The 26099-nt window shown below is 40.5% G+C and overlaps 4 protein-coding genes across 4 annotated transcripts; all 4 read left to right on the top strand.

The window, feature by feature from the left end:
• The first annotated feature begins 9478 nt into the window (after nt 1-9478).
• On the top strand, nt 9479-10852 carry LOC148298100 (uncharacterized). The gene is made up of 2 exons (XM_088249739.1): nt 9479-10418; nt 10549-10852. The coding sequence occupies exons 1-2, from the start codon at nt 9559-9561 to the stop codon at nt 10850-10852; spliced, it is 1164 nt and encodes a 387-aa protein (XP_088105865.1). The 5' UTR covers nt 9479-9558.
• Nucleotides 10853-12756: 1904 nt separating this feature from the next.
• Nucleotides 12757-13317, top strand: LOC110746221 (V-type proton ATPase subunit G1-like). Its single transcript, XM_088253051.1, has 3 exons — nt 12757-12857; nt 12979-13079; nt 13169-13317. The coding sequence occupies exons 1-3, from the start codon at nt 12770-12772 to the stop codon at nt 13310-13312; spliced, it is 333 nt and encodes a 110-aa protein (XP_088109177.1). The 5' UTR covers nt 12757-12769; the 3' UTR covers nt 13313-13317.
• A 1982-nt stretch (nt 13318-15299) lies between these two features.
• LOC110746225 (ran-binding protein M homolog) lies at nt 15300-23457 on the top strand. Its single transcript, XM_021946433.2, has 10 exons — nt 15300-15853; nt 16699-16845; nt 16936-17022; nt 17173-17218; nt 18608-18681; nt 20566-20728; nt 21577-21645; nt 21929-21988; nt 22478-22564; nt 22911-23457. The coding sequence occupies exons 1-10, from the start codon at nt 15486-15488 to the stop codon at nt 23190-23192; spliced, it is 1383 nt and encodes a 460-aa protein (XP_021802125.2). The 5' UTR covers nt 15300-15485; the 3' UTR covers nt 23193-23457.
• Nucleotides 23458-24126: 669 nt separating this feature from the next.
• On the top strand, nt 24127-25792 carry LOC110746226 (phloretin 4'-O-glucosyltransferase). The gene has a single exon (XM_021946434.2). The coding sequence runs from the start codon at nt 24239-24241 to the stop codon at nt 25655-25657; it is 1419 nt and encodes a 472-aa protein (XP_021802126.2). The 5' UTR covers nt 24127-24238; the 3' UTR covers nt 25658-25792.
• Nucleotides 25793-26099: the final 307 nt, after the last annotated feature.

Below are 26099 nucleotides of genomic sequence, written 5' to 3'. Positions count from 1 at the left end.
CCTGGGGCATAGGGCCGATGAGATCTAAACCCCATTGAGCAAAGGGCCATGGGCTAACAATTGGAGAGAGTGGTTCGGCAGGCAGCTTTGGAACGGAGCCGAAACGCTGGCATTGATCGCACGTCTGGACCAGGGTGGTGGCATCGGCATGTAGAGTCGGCCAGTAGTACCCTTGCCGAATGGTCTTGAAAGCCAATGATCGGGCCCCAGAATGGTCCCCACAGGCTCCCTCGTGAATCTCTCGTAGGACGTAGTTTCCCTGCTGCGGGGTCATGCACCGAAGCAATGGTAAGGAGTGACCACGCCGATAGAGAATCTGATTCAGAAGGAGGTACCGTGCCGATCGGCGGCGGATAGTCGTTGCGTCAGATTTGTTGTCAGGCAACATGCCGTTGGCGAGGTAGGCGTGGATAGGGTCCATCCAACTTGGATCCTGCCGAACGGCATGTACTTCGAGGTCGGTGGTACTGCGCCGAGTGAGGACCTCGATCGGCACATGGCGCCCTATGTTGTCGTCGATCGCCGATGCAAGACGTGATAGAGCATCGGCGTGGCTGTTCTCGGATCTGGGGATCTGTTGAATTTGGTACGCAGTAAAGTGGTGTAGCAATTGGCGAGCGTGTGTCAAGTAGGCAACCATCGAAGTGTCTTTGGCTTCAAATGCAGTTAGTATCTGGTTGACGACAAGTTGTGAGTCGCTACAGATTCTCAGTTGCTGAGCGCCCATTTCTTTAGCGAGCCGAAGGCCCGCCAACAGGGCTTCATATTCGGCTTCGTTGTTGGAAGTCCGGAATTGGAATCGGATAGCATATTCGATGGTTGTCTGGTCAGGGGCCTTGAGTACCAAGCCGGCTCCGCTGCCCTGTCGGTTGGACGAACCGTCCACGTAGAGAGTCCAAAGGGGAATCGACGGATTAAAGATTCCTTCGGTCGGGTGGGCAACTGGTACCGTCGTAGGTGAATCGGAGGCGGCGTCCTTCGGATCTGGCCCTTTGGACGTGGTCAATTCAGCGATGAAGTCGGCTACAGCCTGTCCTTTCTCGGCAGGACGGGGGTGGTAGTGGATGTCGAATTCACCGAGCTCGATGGCCCATTTGACCAGTCGACCGGATGTCTCTGGTTTCTGGAGTATCTGGCGCAGAGGCTGATTGGTGAGGACGGTAACGCTGTGAGCCTGAAAGTATGGCCGAAGCTTGCGTGCTGAAAGGACGAGAGCGTAGGCGAGCTTTTCTAGCTCGGGGTACCGAATCTCAGCGTCTTGCAAGGCATGGCTAGTGTAGAAAATGGGGAGTTCGATGCCGTTCGGCTTGCGGATGAGCACAGAGCTAAGTGCCGTTGCCGAAACCGAGAGGTAGAGGATGAGTTCTTCGCCGGGAAGAGGAGTGGATAATAGGGGTACTCTGCTCATGTAGGCCTTAAGATCTTGGAAAGCGCGGTCGCATTCGGCGGTCCAGACAATCTGCTGTTTGCTTCCTTTGAGGGCTTTGAAGAATGGAGCGCACCGATCGGTAGCTTTGGAGATGAATCGGGCCAGAGCGGCGACCCGTCCAGTCAGACTCTGAATATCCTTCTATGTCTTCGGGACTTGCATGTCGAGTAATGCCTTGATTTTTTCAGGGTTGGCCTCGATTCCTCGTTGGCTGATCATGAAGCCGAGAATTTTGCCCGAGGAAACGCCGAAGGCACACTTGCTCGGGTTGAGGCGCATTTTGTACTTTTTCAAGACGCCGAACATGAGCGAGAGGTTGTGGAGATGAGAATCGGCCGTTCTGCTTTTGACCAGCATGTCGTCCACGTAGACTTCCATCGAGGTGCCAATGAGGTCGGAAAAAATTTTGTTGACCAATCGCTGGTATGTTGCCCCAGCGTTCTTCAGGCCGAACGGCATGACTTTGTAGCAGTAAAGTCCTTTGTCGGTGATGAATGCCGTGTGTTCGCGATCGGTAGGGCTCATGAATATCTGGTTGTAGCCTGAGTATGCATCCATGAAGCTGAGAAGTTCGTGGCCTGCCGTGGCATCTACCATCTGATCGATCCGTGGCAGAGGAAAGCTGTCCTTTGGGCAAGCCTTGTTTAAATCGGTATAGTCTTGACACATTCTCCAGGCGCCGTTTGATTTTTTTGACTAAAACCGAATTTGCCAGCCAAATTGGGTAGGTTACTTCCTGGATGAAGCCGATGGTTTTTAGTTTGTCTACTTAGAGCCTCATTGCCTCATACCGTTCGGCATCGTAGGCCCGCCGTTTCTGCCTGATGGGTTTGAAACTGGAGCAGATGCTGAGCTTGTGGCTGATGACGCTCGGGGCGATGCCGGGCATATCGTCGTATGACCAGGCGAAGACTTCTGCATTGGTTTGCAGGAAGGTGATAAAATCGGCCCTCAGTGCCGGACTCAAGGTGATACCGATTCGAACTTGTCTGTCCGGTTGTGCTTCGGAGAGGGTGACTGATTCTAAATCTTCGGCCGGTTGCGCTTGTGGGGTTACGGCCTCATCTCGGGGGTCATCCGGTTTGTCCGTCCCCCTACCGTTTGGTATGCCCAAGCCGGTGGCTACCGAGTATGTTTCGCGAAGCGCAGCCCTTGCCGATTCCTTGGTTGCCGAAACGTAACACGTCCGTGCACTCAATTGGTCCCCTCGCACTTGGCCGACGCCGGCGTGTGTGGGGAACTTGAGAAGGAGCATGTGTGGTGACAGCATGGCCTTCATTTTCGTTAGCGCCGTTCTGCCTATGATAGCGTTGTATGCCGTTGGGCAGTCGACCACTAGAAAATGAGTGTAGAGGACCGTTCGTCTGGGGATGGTACCGACGGCGAATGGGAGCTGGACACTGCCGATCGGTTCCACCACGTCGCCGGAGAAGCTCAGGAGGGGGGTGATATCCTTGTTCAGATGCCTAGGGTCCACGCCGAGGGCGTTGAAAGCGTCGGCGAATAGCACATTGACCGAACTGCCGGTGTCTATGAGGATTCGGCCTACGTCGAAATCTGAGATATCGGCCCGTATGATCATCGGATCGGAGTGGGGGAAGATGATGCCTCGCTCTTCTTCCTCAGAAAAGGTGATAGGTTCCCAACCGTTTCGTTGAATTTTGTCATTGCGTCCTCCCGCCACGCTGAAGATCTGTGGATGCCGAACGGCACGAACGTATTTTTTTACGGATCGGTTGCTGGCTTCGGCAATGGGCGCTCCTCCACTGATCATATTGATCTGCCGATTCAGTGATTTATCCGTCGCTGGCTTGGTGTTTAAATACTGGTCCAGCTTTCCGTCGTTGATAAGGCGTTCGACAATTTTGCGAAGCGCGATGCATGACTCCGTATCGTGGCCGTTGTACTGGTGGTGCCGACAGAAGACACCGGTGTCTTTTTCGCTCTGGCGGGGGAGTTTTCGATTGTTTGGCTTCGGTATCATATCCCCTTCGGTCAGGAGAACATGCTCGTAGGTAGTGTTGAGCAAGGTGAAGATTTCGTCTGGCCGATTCCCCTTGTGGTTGCCCTTCTTGTTGTTGTCCTGTCGATCCCGGAAGTTTTCCTTCCGCTTATTTCGCTGCGTGGAAAAAGCAGGGACATGGGGTGCCGAACGGTAGAGGGCCTGGTTTGCCGATCGATCGATCGGGAATCGGTCGTAGTTTTGCGTTGGAGGCTGATCGGTCGACGCCGTTTTGTTTATTGGGGTCGAAACCGATCCCTTGGAGTTGAAGTGCTCGGCCTTGGCGTGGATAGCCGCCTGTTTCATTAATTCGGAGTAGGTGGTCCAGTTGCTGCTGTGGACCAAATAACGAAACTGAGACGACCGAAGGCCGCTTTTGAAAGCACCGAAGGCCGCCCTGTCGTCAGTTTCCGGACATCTGGAGTACTCGTGGCTGAACCTAGCCGCATACTCTCTCAATGGCTCATCGTCCTGCTGCCGAACGGTATAGAGGTCATCGGCGGAATACAGGCGATCGGTCTGAATCATAAAATGGTTGAGAAAGGTTTGCTTCAACTGATTAAAGGTGTCGACCGTATCTGGCTCCATTCGATAGAACCAATTCAGTGCGGCTCCGGTCAGGGTGGAGGGAAATAGCAAACATTGGCCTTCGTCCGTCAGCCCTTTGCAACCCAAAGCTGATTGGAAGGTATGAATATGGGTAACGGGATCTTCCACCCTCGAATAGAACGATATGCGGAGTGCTTGGACCTCCTTCTCGTGTCTGAATGTCCGGATTCGATTGGTGAATGGCCCTGGCTGTACCGTTCCCCATGTTGGTGTCCGAGCCTGGTCTTGTTTCTTTTCAATGCGATTCATCTTCTGTAAGAGGAGACGAATAGTCGGATCGGTAGATGGAAGATCGTCACCAAAGGGCTCGACCGTTCGGTTCTCTGTGCGTTGGTCAGTATTGTGACCTCGCCTTCCTTGATCTGCCGTTCGGCTGGGGCTTCTCTCGTAATTTCCTTTTCGCCGAGCGTTGTCCTGGTTTGATCGGTGGCTGTGGCGTTGTGCAGAGGGCCGTGCCGATGAGATTGTAGTTCCTGGAGATGTCGGGACATAGTCTGATTCGTCCGTTTCTTCCAGTCTGATCGCGCTGTACCTCTGGCGCAGCGGGGATCTTGGTCCAAGTACCTCCAGGCGCGGATCGTCGAGCTTCGCCCGGACCTGGATGGGCGAGGACTGCCGTTCCCTCCGCCGATCGTTGATCCTCTCTCGGCAATCAGAATAAACGCGATATTCGGGATGGCGCTCCTTCGGAGTGGGCACGAACAGTCTTCGGGAGACGGTCGGTCCGTTCGCGGCCTCCTGCTGCCCTCTATCCTGGAAAGTGGGCCTTCGTACGCTTTTAATCGATTTCTCCTGCCGAAGCTGTGTGGTTGGTTCCCGATCGTTCTGCAACTGGGCGGAGAGTGTTTGTTGTTGATGCAGCTGCCTCTGGGTGTCATCCAGTTTAGAGGCGAGAACATTGTTGTGCTCCTGCATTCTTGCCATATCCTGCTGTAGGGTCTCCATGCGAGCCTCCAGGGTGGTCGGTCGAGCAGGTGTCTGAAGCAAGGGAGCCATGTTTGGCTCGCCACCGAGGCCGAGGACAGGGCCATCGGTGGGGAGGGCCGAAGACGGATTCATTCTTCGGTCTTCAAAGTTCTTTGGTTTGAGATATGGGTTGATCGATAAGCGATTCCCACAGACGGCGCCAATCTGCTGGCACTAAAACTTAACAGATAGAGATGAGTGCAACTTACAAGAGATGTGGACGATCAAGGTGATCGATTGAGTGATAGATGGAGATTCTTCCTGTCTTCGGATGCTGATCCTGAATAGAAGATAAGCGAAGCCCGTGAGGTCTATGGAACCGGTGTGGAACCAGCCTAAGACCCTCCGATGCTCAAGTAAGATTGCTTATAAGAGCTCTTGCTGTTGACTATATAGAAGTATAAAAGTCAAGCTGAAAAGTCTTACCCCTTTGTTGATGGTGAAGGGGTGTATTTATAGAGGGCATTTGGGATGCTTGTGGTGTTCATTTCCGATGTGGGACTCGTGGGAGGGCCCTGTGAGGTTGACACGAGTCCTTAGATATTTCGGGCGGGTGCTTCAAGGCTGATTATGTACAATCGGTATGGGGTGCCGATTGTAGACGAGCTGGGCCTGTATCGGTTGTTGCAGCTCTGAGACAATGTCATCGGTAGACGATGCCGATTGTTCGAGGCCTTGGGATTCTTGGGCGAGTTTATGAGATCCACGTGTCGTTGTACGAGTGGAGGGTCAGATATGGTACAAACAAATATGTTGATAGATAGAATGATTTACATAGCACAAGGTGTTGCTGTTGCTTATGGGAGCTTGTGTCTGCAACGATAATGTGAAAAATAAGTTGGAGCGTCTTGGAACTTCTTGGCGTGAGTTATTTATTTATTTATTTAGGGTTTGGGGTTTTTTGGAATTATGGTAAAGTATTAAATGTATTTTTGGAAGTTATTAAGAGAAAACATGAATGAGAATCGTATCGACTACTCCCCTCTAGGTGATCTGATACCCAGTTTTAAGGAGATGTGATTACGGATTTTGAGATGGGGCCCACTTATTTTTTCATTCCTGATTGCAAGTAAACGCAGGGGAAGTCAGGAATGGAAATCATTCCCTTTCCTCCCATACCCATTACTGATACGTAAACATGCCCTGAAGGGATTGGCTATGGAGGGTCTTTTTTGTCCTTTGCTATGTTTTAATGAAGTCTTAATATTTTTAAGTTAATTCAATTTTTTAATAATTAATTTTAAAAGGTTTTTAGGATTTTTAAAAGAAAAAAAAGGTTCATAATATAATTTAACGGTAAAATAACGGATTGGACCAAATTGGCTAACGGTACTAAACACGGGGATTAAATTGGCCAAATTAAAAACACATGGACTAAATTGGCCACCACGATAAAACACAAGGACCATTTTGACATTTAAGTCAATTTGCAATTGAGAACAAAAGGCAGAAAAAACAAGAGACCAACTTTTTTGTTTTGTCATACAACAAGAGACCAACTAGGTTATGGATAGGGCTGGACCTTTATACCGAAAATCCGACCAAATTAGATTAACTGGACCGATTTTGGCTGGCTAGTTTGGTTTTTTAATGAATACCATTGAAATTGACAGGAAAATTGGCCGAACCAGCTATGAACCGATTCAAATTTTCCTAAACTGACGAAAAACCCGAATTGGACAACCACCATGTGATTGCCTAAAAATGCACAAATTTGGTATGCCGATGGAGACTCAAACCTTAGCCTACATGTTCAAATAAAGCCCAAATACCAATAGACTGATTCTTCTTCTTGTGTAATATGGGTATAATCATACTATTTATTACTTTCTAAAAGAATAAAAAAAAAGTTACCTTCTGTTTGGAGGGAGGAAAATAACTCGAGATTTAGCTAAAAGTCGTGAATTGAAGAGGAGAAATTGATATTCCATTGTTTCGCAACTTAAATATGGAACTTATCAAATGAAGCGCGGGAAAATTGTGGAAATTGGGAGTCAAGATTCCCGAGTTTAATTTCGGCCGAAAGAGTTGTCATTTTGCAATTTATATTGAGCATAAATTCATTTTTATTGTAATTTCTGTCATTTACAAAATTTAATATACATATATTCAAACACTGAAATTACTAACTTACAAAAATTTAAACGATGGATATCTAATTTTCATCATTTAATAATTCTCTGCCATTTTCAATTTCTTCATCCAAACGGAGGGTTTCACCTCTCTCCTCACCCCCACCACTCTCCTTTTTTTGTTTTTTTTTTTTTTTTTCCACTTCTCTCTCCCCTTGGCTTCTTCTTCTTCCTCCCTATACTCCAAGTCACGAAGCCACAGCCTGTTTTGTCTCAATCCTCTACCATTGATGCTTACTGAAATTACACTGCACCGATTTCTCTGAATGCAAATTGAAGTCGGTCTCTCATCTTATCGGTGTGCGGCAGTCCACTAAAAAGTAATGACGACGACATCCGGTTCAGTGGTCGGCAACTCCCCGATGGCATGATAATCGAATCATGCCCAGCCTTAGTCATGGATGAGAGGATGTGAAATTCACCACTTTTTGTTTTTCCCTTAAAATGGTCATGAAAGCAAAGATTTGTCATGGTCTAAAATTAGTCTAAAACCAATCAAAATCCACCACTTTTTGTATTTCTTTTAAAATTAATGAGTTTTTTTAATACACCCAAACTTTAAGTCTTTTAAAGTTATGATTGAATACATCCAAATTTGGATGGAGTTTGAAAATTCTAGATTGAATACACCCATAATTTTATATACTTCTGTAACAATCGTGATTGAATACACCAAGAATTTTATAGACTTCTACAAAAATCATGATTGAATACACATGGACTTTAAAAAACTTCTTTAAAATCTTTCAAAATCTCAATGAAAATAATGTTGTTGATGGAGATGCCTAGAATTGAATAAAAAATTTCATTGGAGAGATGTTGGCTGCTGCTGAGTCTTCATTCACTCCTTATGGTGGTCTACATGTCCATCCCACCACTGATTCACCATGATCAATTAGCATCGGTGTGAGTGGGTTTTGCCGGGCATGATTGGTATCGCGATGACTTTGTTACATATGTACATAAAAAAAATAAAAATAAAAACTTAACAAATTATGAGTTGCTATGTCATGTATCACATGAATTGATAAAGTATTACTAAAATTTGATAAATGAGTTGTTACCCGTAACATTATTGAGTTCTAAAAAACTATTTTATTTACCAAAAACCATACTCCTAAATCCCGTAAATTCCAAACACTAATGAGTAGGAATGTAAACATTACAAGACTACATATCAATGATGAGGTTGTACTTATCTTCAGGACTCTCCATATTTGGCATGTGACAGATACATATTGCAATATTCGAAACCTTAATTCCGAAAAATAACCTAAAAAAATATCAAAATTTCTGGACATCTCCAGCAATATTGCGCCGAGCCCTACTCGGTTATCACATTAATATCCCTAAAACCCCGTCGCTAAAATTAGCATACAGCATCATCATCATATACGTCCTACCTGCGCAGACAGAAACATTGAACGACCAAACAAACAAACAAACAAACACTTATTACATGAAATAAAGGCAGACATGTTGGCTCCCAAATTCAACTATTAAAAACCCAACACAATATTACGAGCTAGATCTGTTTCTCTCTCTCTCTGGTTGACGGTGGTCGTGGAATATCCATTATGAGTTGTGTTGTTGCTGCTGCCATCTTCTCCTTTGCCTGCTCCTCCTGTGTTTGTGACTGCGCGAAGAACACGCCCTACACCTCAATCATCCCTTCTTGTCCTCCCGTAAGTTCGTTTATTTTTCTGTCTCAACTATGATTGAGATCGGACGTTTAATCTATCCTAATCCTAAACTCATATATACTTCGTCTTCAAAACATTTTCATATATACTAATTGATCAAATATTAACCTTCTAGCTAATTTGCTTTCTGGATCAAATATCAATATCCTCTTTCAGTTCAAAAAAGATTATAGCTCAATGCTTAGCAGTATTAAGAAGCAGGGTTTCTGGGTTTCTCTTGGTGTTTTGATTTCTAGTTTCCAGATTTGCATGCTGACCTGTTCACTTTCATATTCGACTCTCGAGCTTTTCGGACGCGTATTCGTTTCTTTTGTGCTTTTTCCAATATACTTTTTTTTTCCTTCGTTTGACCAACCAAAAATAGTATACCCCTCGTAGATGCCAGACAATTCATGCATTTGTGAGTTGTTGTGGCCGTTGATCATGATGACCATTGACCATTAAGTAATTGGATCATATTTACGGTGCACAAGATTCAATTTTATGGTCTATATATAGTCTTTTATTGGTTATATGTTTTTTTTAACATTATTTATTTATTTATATTATAAATTTTACATTTAATTTTTTTTTTTTCTCTAACAACATGCTTAATGTGATTTGTTTGGTTGAAATTGTCCAGGTGATTCAGCTGATTCCCGAATAAACCAATCAATCTTCAAGTCACAGATAATATACACTTGTAAAAGTCTTTGTATGTAAAGCAACACTAACACTATGCAGATCTCCAATCCAAGGATAACCAGTCCCATTTATAATAATCCATGCCAGTCCAATCCCCAATCCCAAATCCGGTCCCATCCTCCTCTAGAACTAGAATTGAATCTCAAGCCCCTCACTATTGAACCCCAACAAACCCCATCTGATCATATCACGATCTCCGATGACGATTTTTCTCCACCCACCTCCCCCTCTCTATTAACGTCAGGGGACTACATTGGCATGCAGTCCTGCGTCGACGTTCTGACCGACGAAGAATTGGGTTTCGGTCGCCTCCGTGATAAACCTAACCGTTTTAGCAAGAGAGAGGAAAGGTCGTTAAGGTGGGCACCCAAGAAGATGAAGATGAAAGACTATTTGGAGGTTCCACCTCCCATCCCGTTGCTGGCGCGAACGGAGAATCTTCCTTCTCACATGCCTTGGATTTTGAAGAGGCATTACACGACCGACGGACGGTTGATTTTGACTGAGGAGAAGGTGAGGCACCATGAGTACTTTAGGGCACACAGATCCAACGGCCGTCTTAGGCTGCAGCTTGTCCTGCTTGACGACGACGTTTTATTTCCACCAGTTGCTTGTGATGGTGGTGATGATGATGATGAGTACTGTAGTGAGTACGAGGAGGATGAGTTCTATGATGACAATGCAGATGCTTATGATGATTATGACGACGAAGACGATGATGATGCTTATGACTATGATTATGATGGCCATGGTGATGGTGATGATGATGATGTTGTTGAAGACACAATTAATTTCCTTAATACATCAAATGGGTCAGCAGGGAAATGCTGGAATATCAACAGTGTGGGAACAAGGCCACCGTCTATCTTGGATGTACCAGTTCCAGCGATCAGGTAATGTACATTAGGTTTTTAGTTTTCCTTTTCCAAATTCTATGAGTTATCATGTATTGCTAGAGAGTGGAAGCTAGGTTAAGGACTTATGAATGCAGATTGATTAAGGCTAATTAATTTATGAATGCAGATTGATTAAGGCTACTACAAATGGACCAAGAAAAGGTTTTCTGGGGCAAGCTGGCTTTGGTGGTCTCTTTCGCAACCATGCCGGTCGTGCTGTCAGTGCTGTTTGTGAGCCAATCGGTATCTCCGCTGCGCATGTGACTAAACTTACAGTCCTCATGTTCGCTATAATCACAGCTTGGGAGAAGGGCTGGTTTCGTTATGGTTGGAAACAGATTCTCAGTTGGTCATACATTTTTTCCCTAAACCCCTTTCTGCTCCTTGGTCTTTGTGTCCTCAGCGGAGACATTGTCTTCATCGAAGAATAAGTTTCATGATCAAGCTTCAGAGTTTCTCATATAGACAGAGAGGGCAATGCATGCTGTGGCTGATAAGCTTTGCCAACCATGTAGTTCATTTGGTTGGGATAACGCTGCTTTCTTTGATGGTTGACTTAGTAGCCAGGGGTGGCGAGCCATTGTATGGTCTTTTTTTCATTGCCCTTGTTCTTGTATATCATCACTTTTTTAATCTTGTACTAAATCCACTTGCTTTATTAAATAAATAAATAACGACGTTTTGTATAATATCAAGAATCCTTTCAACAAATAAATGTCACATGATATTGATGTTATGTTATTTGTCATTTTCTTTTTCGATTACTAACATGTACTCAAATTTGGGGGTTACACTACTTTTAACCATATACATATGGACTGTGATGAAAAAATCGTCAATATCGGCTGATATATTAGAAAAATAGAAAGGTCAGAATGATCAGGGCCTGAGGTCAACTATATGAGTCTATTTCCATGGATTTGCCGTTTATTTCCTTTTTATTGTATTTGAGAAATTACAAAATCCTAATTTGTCTTGAGGCATAGGAAAAATCTCAATTGGAGTAGTTTACTATTTCAATTCACAATCTTTTGATTAATTCAGTATCTTAGTGCAAGTTATTTATTTCATCAAAGTTTATTAATGGTTTTTTCACTGCTAATAGTTGCACACTCGCAATTCACATAATCTCATATGCCTATCTCTAAGGCTTGGACGTTTTAGGATAAACAGTTTATAAGGACATATGTTTGGTAGCATGAACACAAGTCTTGCAAGAGAGTTGAAAAACTAAACATGAAAAAAGTAAGCATGGGTGTGTTTGGAACTGCTATACACATATTAAGGGTTGGAGTCACATACAAGATTGTAGTGGCTGTGGCCCCTCAAATTCCATGAAAAAGTCAATAACTCTTAAACACTTAATGCTATATCAGTTGAAATATAAGAGCTATAAAACCTTGAAACTATAGTAGTGGCCCCCCGAAAGACAAGCTACTAGCTCCGCCACTGCACATATATACATTCTTTGAGGGATCCCAATTGAAGCTCACTTTGTATACGAGTCATGTGTTCATCAATTTAGATATATAATAAGATGATAACAAGAGAATCTAGAGCTCAATACTCATCACCATGGAAATTTTTGGGGTTGAGGACCCAGTAATTTCTCAACAGAACGCGTCTCTGCTGGTAATTTTTTTTAAACATAATATACTACTTAATTACACGTGGCACTTATGGAGTTTCTCCTCTCCAACATTTTTTATCTTCAAACAACTTATACTCTCATTCATTACTCCTCCTGAGAGCGTTTCTGAGGATATAACCCTTCTGCGCTATAAATATTTTCGTTCAGGTTTTGACCTATTTTCTTTTCTCTTCAATAACTTAGAAGAAATTCAGGTATTTTCTGATATCATATGTTTTAAAGTTTTCTTACTTTCTCTTTCTGAATCATTTGTCCCATATATGCGTGTGTGTATATAGATATATAGTCCCCTTCTATTGAAGGACTGATATGCAAGTATCAGTTCACGAACAAATTAATTTTATTATTATTTAATTATATAATTCTGCCTTTGTTTGCATCAAACAACCCTTATCTTTGAAAGGTGAATCAAAATATGATTTGTTGCAATAGCGTCATTACCGAATGCTACTCTATCTATAGGAAATGTCTGTTCTGTCATCTAGAATTGATTGGACTTTTCTGGATTGAATATCTGATGAGGTTTCACTTATTGAACAAGATGACAGCCAAGAAAAATTTCTCAAGGTAGAGATGAATGGGTTTATGTAAAAAGTATAGATGAGAAAAACGAATTATATAGTGTTATATTTTGAAAGTTCCTTGGTTTTCTCAAGGTAGACTTAGTTCTTTCCCTTTTTCAGGTAACACACTTGCCATGGATTCCGTTCGAGGACAAGGCAGCATCCAGATGCTGCTAACAGCAGAACAGGATGCTCAACACATTGTTAACAGTGCTAGAACCTGTAAATGCATAAGCTCTCTTTTTTTTTTTTTTTTTTTTTTTTTTTTTTTTTTTTGGTGTTCTTATCATTCTGTCCTTTTTCCTTTTAACTCTTGACAACAAAACAATCTTACATTCTTCAGCGAAGACGGCGCGCTTGAGGCAAGCTAAAGACGAAGCTGAGAGGGAAGTGCAACTCTATCGCACCAAAATGGAGGCTGAGTATCAAAAGATGATTTCAGATGTACCACAACATGAGCTTCTATAAAGTAATTTGAGTCCTTATTCTGTGATATACATACGTTTCTTTGATTAGGTTTTAATTTTTTTCAGACAAGTGGGAGCTCTGGCTCCAATGTAAAAAGGCTTGAGGAGGAAACTGATGCCAAGATTAAAAACTTGAAGGAATCATCCTCAAAGGTCCGATCGGATATCGTCAGCATGCTTATGAAGTATGTCACAACTGTGAAAACTTGAAGCATGTGCAGGTTTGTGCAACTCATTTGTTAATTCTAATTAACAAGGGGGTATTTTATTATAGACCCATTTCACGCTAAAAATGTTGAAAAAAAACCCTTATATTATGACTAATTTTTCTTTTAAGGTAAATAATGGAAACAAACGCACACGGGTGACACCACAGTAAAAAAATGGACATATTTGATCAATCGTAATAGTAAGGATGTGGACATGTCATGGCCTCATTCATGATTCTATAACACAATTAAAAAATTCATGTATATTTTATGTAATTATGACAAGCATTCACATGTTACAAATTTTTAATAATCAGTTGCTAACTAAAATTAATTTGTATTTTCGGCTTGTCTTATCATGCAGTCACAGTGTATATGCGAAAGGCAAAGAGAGAGAGAACCTGGAATAAAGGGGTCTGAAACTAGCAGATCGGGATAGTATTCCATATGGATTGTTTGTTATTGCTTCGTTGCGTGTCTTAGCTTACAAAGTTCTTTTGAGAGACATTTAGTTTCTTCCATAATTATGATAAGTTATTTAAGTTATATAGCATTTGGAATTTTTATATATAAATTTCCAAGGATGTCGATATAAACGTTCCAAAACAAACTAATCATGTCACTTATTTGTCAACAACACAGAAATTGCAACTAGCATTCAAACTCCCATTCTTTTCTAAATAAATTAGGAGATATGTAGCTAGATCCAGATGATTGTGTGTTTGTGGACTAACTTGGAATTACTTGTTGTGGAGTTCCATGAACAATGGTGGAATCAATAATTTATTTAGGGCCTGGTTAATTTTTTTTTTCTTGGCTTCTTTTATAATATAATATATAATGATTCAAATTGTCTAGATTCTTTTTTGGTAAGGGAGCTAAAGCCCGAAAACAGCAGAACTAAATGCAAACGAAGCCTATAGTCTAGTTAAATTTAGAATTTTTTTTTTCCAAACACTAACACAAATACATATAACCAAACCAAAAAAAAACACACAAATGAGTAGAACTAAAAATTGGAGCCAATTAATTAGCAAACAAACAACCAATGAATAAAGATAAGAAACTTGAGAAATAAAGGTGAGGTAATACCTTAGATTGCATGCAGATTGGGGAAGACATGCACCAAACATCGTTATAATTGTTATAGACAGCGTCCAGTGTATGCCTAACTGAAAACACTACACTTTTTATGTATTATTTAATTTAATATATAATATGTGAAATACATATTTTGGTGGCTGTTTTGAGACACACTTAGAAGCCACTTAATAATATATTCATATGAAAAATATATAACATACATATATATTCTAAAAACAATGAGGGTTTGAGTTGGGGATTACCATCACCGCCCTGCCCCTAACATTTTACCCGAAAATTTCCCCAACTCGTTCTCATTTACATCCTTCATACCCGATCAATGAAGTCTAACCCAGTGGGAAAGAGCCTTAACTTGCAAACAAGATGTCTTGGGTTCGAATCCTAATGACACCTATTAGTTGTGTGTGAGAAATATGACCCCCTTTTAATTTAGATTATCGCTTAGAGCATTTACAATGAGTTGCCTAAACCACATCCTTAGACAAATTTTAGGGAGGATTTGAAAAAATACAACTCCAACCAGGCTTCCTATCCACCTCTTAAAATAGGGAGACATCTAAGAGCATCCACAATGGGCTCCATAAACTATCTCATTAGACAAATTTTAAAGAGGAATTGGAAAAATACAACTCCAACCATGCTCCTATCCACCTCTTGTCTGCTAAAGCGATAATTTTATAGAGAGCTCCTAAAATAACTTTTATGTGTTTTTAGCTAAAATTTAACTAAAAAATAGGGAGCATGATTATAGATGCTTTAAGTGAATAAAAAGGAAGGGGAAAAATCAGTACCCATGAATATCATTCATACCCGACCCATTTCGGTTGAACCCGTTGGGAAACTTGCCATGGTTGCTCAAATATTTCATCAAATACTTTCAAGAAAAATAAAAAAGCAAAGGAAACACAGTGATAAAAGATTCTTGATTCTTTCCCTCTATCTGCAGTAACAAATCATTTCCATTTCTCTTACTCTGCAAGTCCCCAAATCGAAGAAGGGTTTTGGTTTCCGACTTTCCATTCTGATTTTCACCAAATGATTCTTGAGTTCTAGGGTTTCAGATTCAAACAATGAGCAACAACACAAACAGTACCAACGGCCACAGCGATCGAGATCTCGGCCTGTGGTTCCTAGAGCAGTCGCGGCTCGGCTCGGCTCGTGTGCCGACGGACATGGACGAGGACGAGGAGGCTCCTACAGAGCTCAACACCATCAATAGCTCTGGAGGCTTCCTCGTGGTGTCGCCCGATAAGCTCTCGGCCAAGTACACCAACGTCAACCTTCATGGACACGACGTCGGTGTAGTTCAGGCTAACAAGCCAGCTCCAGTCAAGCGGCTCGTCTACTACTTCGAGATTTATGTCAAGGATGCTGGGACCAAGGGTCAGATTGCCATTGGATTTACTTCTGAGAGCTTCAAGATGCGGAGGCAGCCCGGGTGAGGCTTCTAGTTTGATTGGGTCTGTTTGCTGTTGGAGAAAATGAATGAGCATAATTGTCACTGTTGTTGGTGGTTTTTTTTTTGGGGTGGTAATTTGAAAATTTTGGGAAAATATGAAAGAATTTAAACGGATGTATTAGGGTTTAGTTGTGGATTCAAGTTGGGGCGTTGCATGGTGTCTGTTAAACCGAATAGGATAAGAAAGAATAGAAATAGGAAACAAAAGTGAGATTGTGTTTTAATCTGCAACTGGGGACTTTGCAAGCTAGATATTTTCGTATAATGTTATTGGAGAGAAGCTTATTTTGGTTTTGTCGGTTCTTTTTAGTTAGGTTAACTCGTAGAAGGTCAATGGACATATGCTTTACTGGCAAATAACTGATCAGCTGATGAGTATTCTGTTGCATAGGTTTTTCTGACCTTTAATTGTCTGAACTGTGTATTCTTAATTGGATTAATAATTGCATGGCCTGTGAAATAATGGTGAAACATATGATACATATGCACCGTAAAAAGTTTCCTTCGTTGAGATGTACATAAATTTTGTTATGAATTGGAGAGTTTGTTTCTCCTATGCAGTCAACAGCCCCTGGTGGCCTGCCACTACCTGTGATGAATAGGATTTAGTGGGTTGGTGTCAATTTTAAATCTTCTGTCTTTATTTGTGCTTCTCAATTCCCAAGGGAAGAAAAGAAGGAAAAACAAAGCAAAAAAACATTCCTTTTCTGCATGTAGCATTATTTTTCATACTGTTTGTGAGATTTGAAAAGTACTAGTTTGAATTGGCAAGTTCTGTTATTTTAGTTATGCTATTTGTGTTAATCTAATCATCCATGAGGCAGGTGGGAGGCAAATAGTTGTGGCTATCATGGGGATGATGGACTACTTTATCGTGGACATGGAAAAGGAGAGGCTTTTGGCCCAACCTACACCTCTGGTGATAGAGTTGGAGGTGGTATCAATTATGCTTCACAGGAGTTCTTTTTCACGTAAGACAGTGGTCTACTTTGTTTAGTGTGTTTTCTCCTGAGAAAACAGTGGTGTTTAAGGTTATCTTGTTTGTTTCATGTTTTTGCCAGTAAAAATGGTGCTGTAGTGGGGACAGTGCCCAAGGATATGAAGGGCCCCTTATTTCCTACAATTGCTGTACACAGCCAAAATGAGGAGTATGTGGTATCCTATTCGAATGTTTAAGCTTTGTCAAATGTTCATCTGTTGTAATTAGGCAATTTCTTGTGTATTTACTTCTCAGCTTCAGATAATACAGATTCATGTTCTCATGTTCTCGAGATGTGTGCTTAATTTTGATCTGGCAGGGTGCACGTCAACTTTGGGCAGCAACCTTTTGCTTTTGATCTTAAGGCAAGATATACTTATCATTCCTTCTCTCTTATTTCAATAAATATGATCTTTTTAGTTTGTCCTTGTGTCATCGGTGTTCACATTCTCAGCAATTCATAGGTAGCTGTTTCTCTTATGAAACTTTCTAGTGTAAAATTTTGATTTAGATTACTGATAACCACTATTTTTGTGGTTATTATTTTGTTTATCAAGTCAACTTTGTGTTAGTAAAGAAGCATAAAAAAAAATTATTTAACCCTCCTGCGCTCTCCGGCTGTTGATCATAGACTATGTTACTGTTAGGATTTGTTGGGTCATGGAATGGGCGGAGGCAAGGGAATAGCTTTCCCATGGAGTGCTTTCTAACTTTTAGATTAAAGCCTGGGATTTTCTTTCCCATAGGTTTCCAACTTTTAGAATAAAGCATGGGTTTTGTAAATGCAGCGAAGGTTGTAATCTTGTTTTCATTCTCTTAGGAACGAATCTTCAGACAGTTTTCAACTTTCTGGAATGACTACAAATGCCACTTGTATCCCGTCATGCAATTAACTAAGGCAAACATGGACAGGCCACTTTTATCCCTTCTTATAAATACCACTTGAGTCCTAGTAATGGACAAACCCTCAACGGGGATAAGAATGAAATCACTTTGATGATTCCAATTCACAGCATGTCCAAAGAAGCAGAAAAAAATAGCTGCACTACACAACCAACATTCCTGTAATATTTATTCCTCAAAATGGGCTTAGATTCACAAGAGGCAGTTATGCGCATTAGACAGGGCCTTAAAGTTGTAGCAGTGGATGTTTGATTTTTGACTTCATTTTCTTTTCAATTATGGCCATCATTTTGAAATTTGGAACAACTTTATTGTTTAATCAAGTAAATGGACAAAGACAGTGAAAAGGGTATTGAAACAATCTTGTACTATATTTTTAACAGTCTGAAATATGAGGTACCATTTGATTCTTTGAATAAGTTTAGTGGAGAAGATTTGTGGCATTTTTTATTCATTTGAATTCCTAGGTGGAAAAATAATTTATGAAACTATAGGACAAGCAAAGGGGTCCCTTTCTGGTGAACACTCTTTGACCCAGAAAATTAAAGATAGGAACAGATACTCCCAATATTTATTTTGAAAAAGGGTGCTGAATGAATAGTATTCCTGCTCTGCATTGATTTTATTAGACTTGAAAAGATTGAAGCGCAAGAGAGGATGAAGTTATAAAACTTGCTATATGTTCTGTACAATTCCTAATAAAATTGTACTAAACTTTTCATGAAGTCCTATTTCATAAAGGATTGTGCAGGTTAGACTTGAAAAGATTTTATTAGATTGAAGTTATAAAACTTGCTATATGTTCTGTATATCATGTCTTGTTGAAACTAATTTTCACAACATCTGATTAGGAATTTGAAGCGCAAGAGAGGATGAAGCAACAAAGGTTGATTGAAAAAATTTCATTGCCAACTGTTAGTCATGGGTAAGTTCACATTTTTATATATCTTGAAGGAAGGCATCTAATGTGTTTTGGCTTAGGCATACATGTTAAGGAGAAATGATCTTATGTTGGTGGTTAAACAGACGCTCTGTGATTGGTTTTAGTAATTTAAGTTTGTGTTTCTGCGGTTGCCTTTTATATAACTTGTTAATCTAGTTATAGGAATGTTATAGGGTGAGGAATTAGATGCAGTTTAGTGATAGTTGTAGTTGGATTAACGCAACCAAATCTTTGCAATATATTTTCAGTTTGGTCATCATTCTCCTTCTTGAATTTTGAATATTCTTTAAATCTGGAGTTTTGTTAGTAAATTATATAACCTTGTCTGAATTATGTACTTACATGAATATTGACACTGAATTGTCAACCAGGGTTCAAGTAGGAATTTTGACAAATTCAGGGTGTTAGAGGTAGGTACTGGCTGTGTTTGGGGGTTGTTGAGATGCGTAAAAATAGCATTGATAGCCTTGAAAATTTGAAACAAAAGAGGGAAAACGGGGGGCGGGCAGGTGAGCCGGGATCTTCCCAAGTTTTCCTTCTTGTTATAGTAGCAGACTCTTCCCATCAAGAAAAAGGGAAAAAAAATCTTACAACCTTTGGAATTTGAACTCTTTGTTTCAATAGACTGTCTAGGATCAAAACTAGAATAGGCTCCTTAGGCCCTGTTTGGTGGGCTTAATTGCATCACACACTGGCTTGGACTTACATTTTTGTGTAGGATATGAATCCAGCATATGCTGGATATCAAAACCTAAGGTGAGACACGGGTTTCGAAGCCGTTCCCTTCCCGTCTTCTCCTCTTCTCTTTTTCTTCTTTTACTCTCTCTCTCTCTCTCTCTCTCTCTCTCACACACACACACACATCAGCCCAATCTCGCTCATCTCTCTGTTCCACCGCCTTCGACCCTTCTCTAGAGTCATGGCTTCCGACGGTAAGCTCTCTCCTGCGGCCGTCCAGTGCTTTGAGACCAACTCAACGATGTCGTCGCTCAAAGATCCAAACTGTTAAAGCGAGATCTCCTGTGACTTCCAACTCGACGACGTCCTTGCCTGAGATTAGATTTTCTATCTTGATATGACTTTGCTTTTGGATTTGATTTTCTATTTTTTCTGTTTTTTTTAAATCTTGATATGAGTTTGTTTTTCAATTTTGTTAATCTTGATTCTCTATTTTTTTCTGTATTTTTTAAAATCTTGATATGAGTTTGATTTTGGATTTTTTTTTTTCTGTTTTTTTTAAATGTTGATATGAGTTTTATTTTGGATTTGATTTTCTATTTTTTTAAATCTTCATATGAGTTTTTTTTGTGTGTGTGTGTGTGTGTGTGTGTGTGTGGGTAAAGATGAACTTTCATAAATAGACCAAAGAGAGGCCAAAGAACACAGTGAGACTACACAACCAGTCAACGGCAACGAAAAGTTTGATTTTGGGTTTTGCATCTGGTTCCAGGCTTTTTACAAAAAGTCGAGAGGGTTTTCTTCGGTGTGAATTTTGCATCTGATTTTAAAAAGAAAATTGATTTATTAAAAAAAATGTTATTTGTAGTCTGTTGTTTGGTGCAAAAATGAATAGGACTGGACTGAAAACCTAGCCAGTCCAAGCCAGCCCAATCCAATGCTTCAAAGCCCATCCTAACCAGTCCAAGCCAGCCACCAAACAGGGCCTTAAAGTAATAAATTTTGATCAATAGTCCAGTTGAATTCCTGGTAAGTTTTGGTTGGGAGAGAGAGAATATCAATTTTACCTGGGTTTAATTTTGTTTATTTCTAGTAACATATCAATATGAATTTTACCTGGGTTTAATTTTGTTTATTATTAAAGCTTTTATGTGTCAATTGTTAATTCATTTATACTTTGTTAACCAGAATTGTTCGCTCCTACTTACTACATTATGGCTATGAAGATACGCTCAATTCATTTGACTTGGCTAGTAAAACTACTGTTCCTCCTGTACATATAGCTCAAGAAAATGGTTTTGATGAGCAGGACGTTGTGTTTGCACTAAATGAGAGAAAGACTCTTAGACAGGTATCATTCTATTGTAATTACAATCTGTCTTTAAAGTTAAGTTAGTTTTCTGCTTCCTTTTTGTGTTTTGAACCATCTCCTTTTTGGGATCCTCTTATATTTGCATGAAAGTTTCCAAATCCCAGTTGTTTGGGATGAAATATATATATATATATATTTTTTGGCTTTTGACTCGAAAGGTTTCAAGAAACCAGAAAAAAAAAAATGTTGCTGCTATAATCTGGGGACTGCAGTATTTAATACGATGTTCAACCACAGAACTTGATGACATGAGCAAAGATTTATGCCTGCTTGGCTGATATCTATATGAATTTTTTCTGTAGAATCAGATCTTAGCAATGGCTGCAATATCCATCAAATTGCTGGGTTGTAAAAGATTTTTTTTCTTGTTATTGATATATTTACAATGAAACCAATAATAATGAAATGGATGATATATGCATTTTATCTCACATTTTCAGGTCTAATATCTGTTGACAATAGTTTAATGCAACATGTGAATGTTTTAGTCTAGTTTGCTTGAAATCAGCCTATGAATGCATCCCTTTTTTGTCATTCAATTTGAAGATATGTTTACCTTCTCATGTCTTGGTTTATTTATGTAATTTAGTTAATCTGTTCACGGCTTAGGGAGTGTTCAACTGTCAAATGGTACACTATCCTCTCATGGCTTAGGATTTTGGGGAACATCATAGAATCAGTTTGTGTACCATTTGATATATGGATAATTTTGTCTGTCCTTTGTATTGTTTGTGTACCACTTCATTGGTTACTATATAACCAAAATATATTAATTTTTTCTAGTATAAGATTTGTATCTGGCTGACCACTTTTCTCTGCTATTGAAGCTTATCAGGAATGGGGAGATCGACTCTGCACTTGGTAAACTCCGGGAATGGTATCCCCAAATTGTTCAGGTAGACTGTCTAATGCTTCAGAATGACCACTTTTCTTTTGTGGGCATCTTTGTTTTTCTGTATTTCTTTGCTCTTGACGTTGACAAGATTTTGTTGGTACATTCTGTAAATTCTGCAAAGTTTCTGCTTGAGAGGATTCAAACAGAAATTGTATTAAGGTCCTCACATATGTTTTAATGTGGTTGTTTTGAATTTTGATTATTGGTAAAGTTGATCATCCTAAACTTCTTAGGATCAATGCTTAATTTTATTAAGGTTCTGACATATGTTTTACCTTCTGCAGGATGATAAATCAGCTACTTGCTTTCTACTCCACTGTCAAAAGTTTATCGAATTGGTCCGGGTATGTTTTTCCCTTATTAGAAGAATTAGCTTTAGTATTGCTGCTGCTAAAAAAACTTTAATATTTCCAAAAAAGTCATGGCAAGCACTTCAGTTATTCATTTAAATGAAATTTTAGATGGATACGAGAAAGGCTTGCATACCTGTTACATCTCAGTGCTGAAACGTTGAAGGAAACTATTAACTGATGATTATGAACGTGGGTTGAAGTGTGCTTAATTTCATTTCAAATAGTTAGATCTACAACTTTCAAGTGTTAACAAACTGGCACATTAGATTTTGACCAAAAGAAAAAAACTGGCACATTAGATTTAGTGTTCACGAATAACAAGCTGCTGCCTACTTTACCCCCTTGAGATCTTTTAGGTCTGGCTTATTATATGCATGTCTTTGTTTATTTATAGAGCATATGATTGCTAACTTTGGTGATGTTAATGACAAAGTTAATAGATATTACAGATGGCCTGAGATACTTAAAATTTTCATGTAGGTCGGAGCACTTGAGGAGGCTGTGAAATATGGAAGAATGGAATTGGCAAAGTTCTTTGGCCTGCCGGTGTTTGAGGACCTAGTTCAGGTAATAACAGAATTTTTTTCGAACTATGGAATATTTATTTTATCGATGCATTTGTCTTTGGATAATATGTGAGATTCGTTATTATTAAAAAAAACTATGTGAGTTAGTTTTTGGGTTTCCTTTGGGGTGTTGGTATCTTCAGAATTTAGGGGATGGTTTGTGGATGGTGTTTAACAGTTACATTTCATATGGATGATGTTTTTTAGTCTGCTTGTAGTGTTGGGTTTGAGTTGCTACATGTTTCTTTGGTGCTTCTTTTGCAAGACATAGATTAGAACTAGAATGCTTCTATTTTTTTCATTGAAGCTTAAGCTTGTCATCATCATTACAACACCTCTCTCTGTAGGATTGTGTTGCTCTGCTGGCATACGAACGGCCACAAGAGTCCTCAGTTGGATATCTGCTTGAAGAGTCACAGCGTGAAGTTGTCGCAGACACAGTTAATGCAATGATCTTGTCTACAAATCCAAACCTGAAAGATTCACAAAGTTGCTTGCATTCATATCTTGAGAGGTTACTCAGGCAACTCACTGCTTGCTGTTTGGAAAGAAGGTTGTTGAGTGGGGATCAAGGTGAAGCTTTCCATCTGCACAGAGTACTTAACAGTTGTAAGAAGGCTAGATGCTAGCTGATTTGTTCTCCAACTCATCTTGGTCTGTTCATATGCACAGTAGGCCATATTCTGAACTGCTTCTCAACCAAACAGACCGGCTTAGTGTCGAGCATACTTTATAGAGGCGCCCATGACGTTTCCCCGAGCCAGACTGATACTTCTTTTGCTGTATAGAATGGGATGTTCTCTTTCTGTAAGATTGTAACCCACCATCATAACCTTGAATTAGAAAATTGAATTGAACCGGCATATGGGAAATGTTACATATTAGGTTTCAATAGATGCAATTTGCATTATAGGGTTCAACAAATTTCAAATTCAATTTGATAGGTTGCTGCACACTCGAATTTAGCTTGACGCGCATTCAAGTTCTAGGAAAATACTGAAAACGAAACAGAGGATGGTGCGTGTTAAAGTTTATAGAATTCAAATGCCCCATCCTCAGTTTTGTTTTTAGCGCACCATCCTGAAGCAGAAAAGCTCTTTCCTTGTGCCATTGTATCATGAAGTTGCTCCAATGGCTGTCGTCTTTGTAAGTTTGTGGCAAATAATGAGCAAATTTTCTTCTAGGACTCAAATATCTACTCGAAGATCAGAATCAAATTATTGAGGGCTAACAGATTCAATAACCCCAGTTGCTAAAACTGTAAAATGAACTCCTGTATGTTCAAGGGAAACTAGCGTTCAGTTTAATCACGATGATCTAACATAATTTTTATATACCTTCGTTTATATAAATCTACTTGAAATGTGGTTTACATAAATCTGGACAATACTTATGAAGTTTCCAGAAAGAAATATTTTGTATCAATCCAACGGCGCTCATGACTAGTTGATCTAGTGGCACTTCATGACTTTTGACTTGAGTTAGTGTGAGATGGAATCGACCTAATTTGTACTCAAAAGTCCAAAATGACGGGTTTTTTTTTCTTTTTCTTTTTGGTGGAAAGTCCAAAACGACGGTTAATCATGAAGCTTTAACGCCACCTTCATTACTTAGAACAAAATTTTCAATCCCATTATCCCAGATCAAGATTAATCCAACCAAGAGAGCAATTGTCATGGACATTGAGCATCATCATCATCATCACTTCCTTCTCGTATCCTGCCCTGCCCAAGGCCACATAAACCCTACTCTCCAACTTGCCAAGCGCCTCATAGGAATTGGAGGCACACATGTCACTTATGCCACCACCATCCATGGCCTCACGCAAATCAAATCCTTCCCTTCTCTTGAAGGCTTGTCATATGCTTCTTTCTCAGATGGCTTTGATGATGGAATCAAACCAACCCAAGACCCCAATCTCATCATGTCTGAATTTAAGCTTGTGGGATCAAAAACACTCAAAGCCTTGATTGAGAAAATCTCTACATCTCAAGATCACTCAGGCCCTGTCACTTTTCTCATCTACTCTGTCCTCCTCCCTTGGGCTGCTGAAGTTGCAAGTGATTGTGGCATACCATCTGCTTTTCTCTGCATACAATCCACCACCTCCTTTGCACTTTGCCACCATTACTTCAACCATTTTCACAACTGCCCTCCATTTCCAAATTCTATAACAATAGAAGGGTTGCCTCCTTTTGCTCCCACAGAGCTACCTTCCTTTCTCCTACCAACCAGTCCACATGTTTCATTCATCCCTACCTTTCAAGAACACATCCAAGTCTCGGGACAGGGCAAACCCAACTCCAGTCTTGTGCTACTCAACACTTTTGATGCCTTAGAAGAGGCAGCAATCAAAGCTCTCAGATCAGCAAGCATGAATGTGATTCCAATTGGACCCTTGGTTATAACTGGGTTTTGGGAGGAAAGTAAAAACCAATCCAGTGATGCCGGGTTTCGTTGCGACTTGTTTGACAAATCTGAGGATGATTACCTTCAATGGCTGGACTCAAAACCAGATTGCTCAGTTGTTTATGTGTCATTTGGGAGCATGGTGGTGTTAAAGAGAGATCAGATTGAAGAGATGTTGAATGGGCTAGTTGAGAGTGGCCTCCCAGTTTTATGGGTTATTCGCTGTGCAGAGAAGGGAGGAGATCAAGAAGCTCAGATAATGAAGATAAAGAACAGACTGAAAATCAAAGAACAGGGTTTAGTGGTGCCATGGTGTTCACAAATGGAGGTTTTAGGGCACAAGTCAGTGGGGTGTTTTGTGATGCATTGTGGGTGGAATTCAACTGTGGAGAGCTTGGTTGCTGGGGTTCCAATGGTGGGTTGTGCTCAATTTTCAGACCAGAACACAAATGCAAAACTAGTGGAGGAAGTGTGGGGGGTTGGAGTTAGAGCCAAAGAGAATGAAGAGGGAGTGATTGGAGGTGCAGAGATTAAGAGGTGCCTGGAGATTGTGATGGGAGATGGAGAGAGAGGGGAAGAGATAAGAAGGAATTGTGAAAAATGGAAAGGTTTGGCCAAAGAAGCTGTCAAGGAGGGTGGCTCTTCAGATTACAATCTCAGGCACTTTATTGGAGGATTGGGATGAAATGGGGTGCATGAGAATATGCATGTATGTCCTCTATATATATGTGTTAGAAAAAGTACTCCATCCATAGACTTCTTTGTACTCTGTTTAGTGTTGTGCATGTATTTAAGTTCTCTAACTTCCTCAATGAGATCATATTTTGGTTTTGCCAAACCTACTAGCATGGACTTGTAACTAAGCGGGGAATTAACGTAATTGTTTGTCGATTGGAGTCTAACTAGGAGGGGGGGGGACTACAATGCTTGATCTGTTCACCTGGGTAACCATGAAATTGTAAGTTTCACTTCGATGATACTTTAAAAATATTAATAATCAAGTAGCTATTGGTCCTAGCGGTCTCCTCCCAATGTTAAGACTTGGAAGAGGTCCTAACTTCACTTAAAACATTTTTTTTAAATGGTTATATTGTACTGATGGTTTTTCTTCATTATTCCTTTTTATT

The sequence above is a fragment of the Prunus avium genome, chromosome 1 (assembly GCF_965620075.1).
Source record: "Prunus avium chromosome 1, drPruAviu1.hap1.1, whole genome shotgun sequence".
NCBI lineage: Eukaryota > Viridiplantae > Streptophyta > Magnoliopsida > Rosales > Rosaceae > Prunus > Prunus avium.
The sequence above is the reverse complement of the archived record's forward strand: the minus strand, read 5'-3'. Positions and strand labels throughout refer to the sequence as shown.

Bases quoted from the DNA above. Each gene is read 5' to 3' on its own strand.
- LOC110746221 (XM_088253051.1), top strand. From the start codon at position 12,770: ATGGATTCCGTTCGAGGACAAGGCAGCATCCAGATGCTGCTAACAGCA. The intron at 12,858-12,978 runs GTAAATGCATAA...TACATTCTTCAG, and splicing joins TGTTAACAGTGCTAGAACCT to CGAAGACGGCGCGCTTGAGG. The intron at 13,080-13,168 runs GTACCACAACAT...AATTTTTTTCAG, and splicing joins ATCAAAAGATGATTTCAGAT to ACAAGTGGGAGCTCTGGCTC.
- LOC110746225 (XM_021946433.2), top strand. From the start codon at position 15,486: ATGAGCAACAACACAAACAGTACCAACGGCCACAGCGATCGAGATCTC. The intron at 16,846-16,935 runs GTAAGACAGTGG...TGTTTTTGCCAG, and splicing joins TCACAGGAGTTCTTTTTCAC to TAAAAATGGTGCTGTAGTGG. The intron at 17,023-17,172 runs GTATGTGGTATC...TTGATCTGGCAG, and splicing joins GTACACAGCCAAAATGAGGA to GGTGCACGTCAACTTTGGGC.
- LOC148298100 (XM_088249739.1), top strand. From the start codon at position 9,559: ATGCAGATCTCCAATCCAAGGATAACCAGTCCCATTTATAATAATCCA. The intron at 10,419-10,548 runs GTAATGTACATT...TTATGAATGCAG, and splicing joins GTACCAGTTCCAGCGATCAG to ATTGATTAAGGCTACTACAA.
- LOC110746226 (XM_021946434.2), top strand. From the start codon at position 24,239: ATGGACATTGAGCATCATCATCATCATCACTTCCTTCTCGTATCCTGC.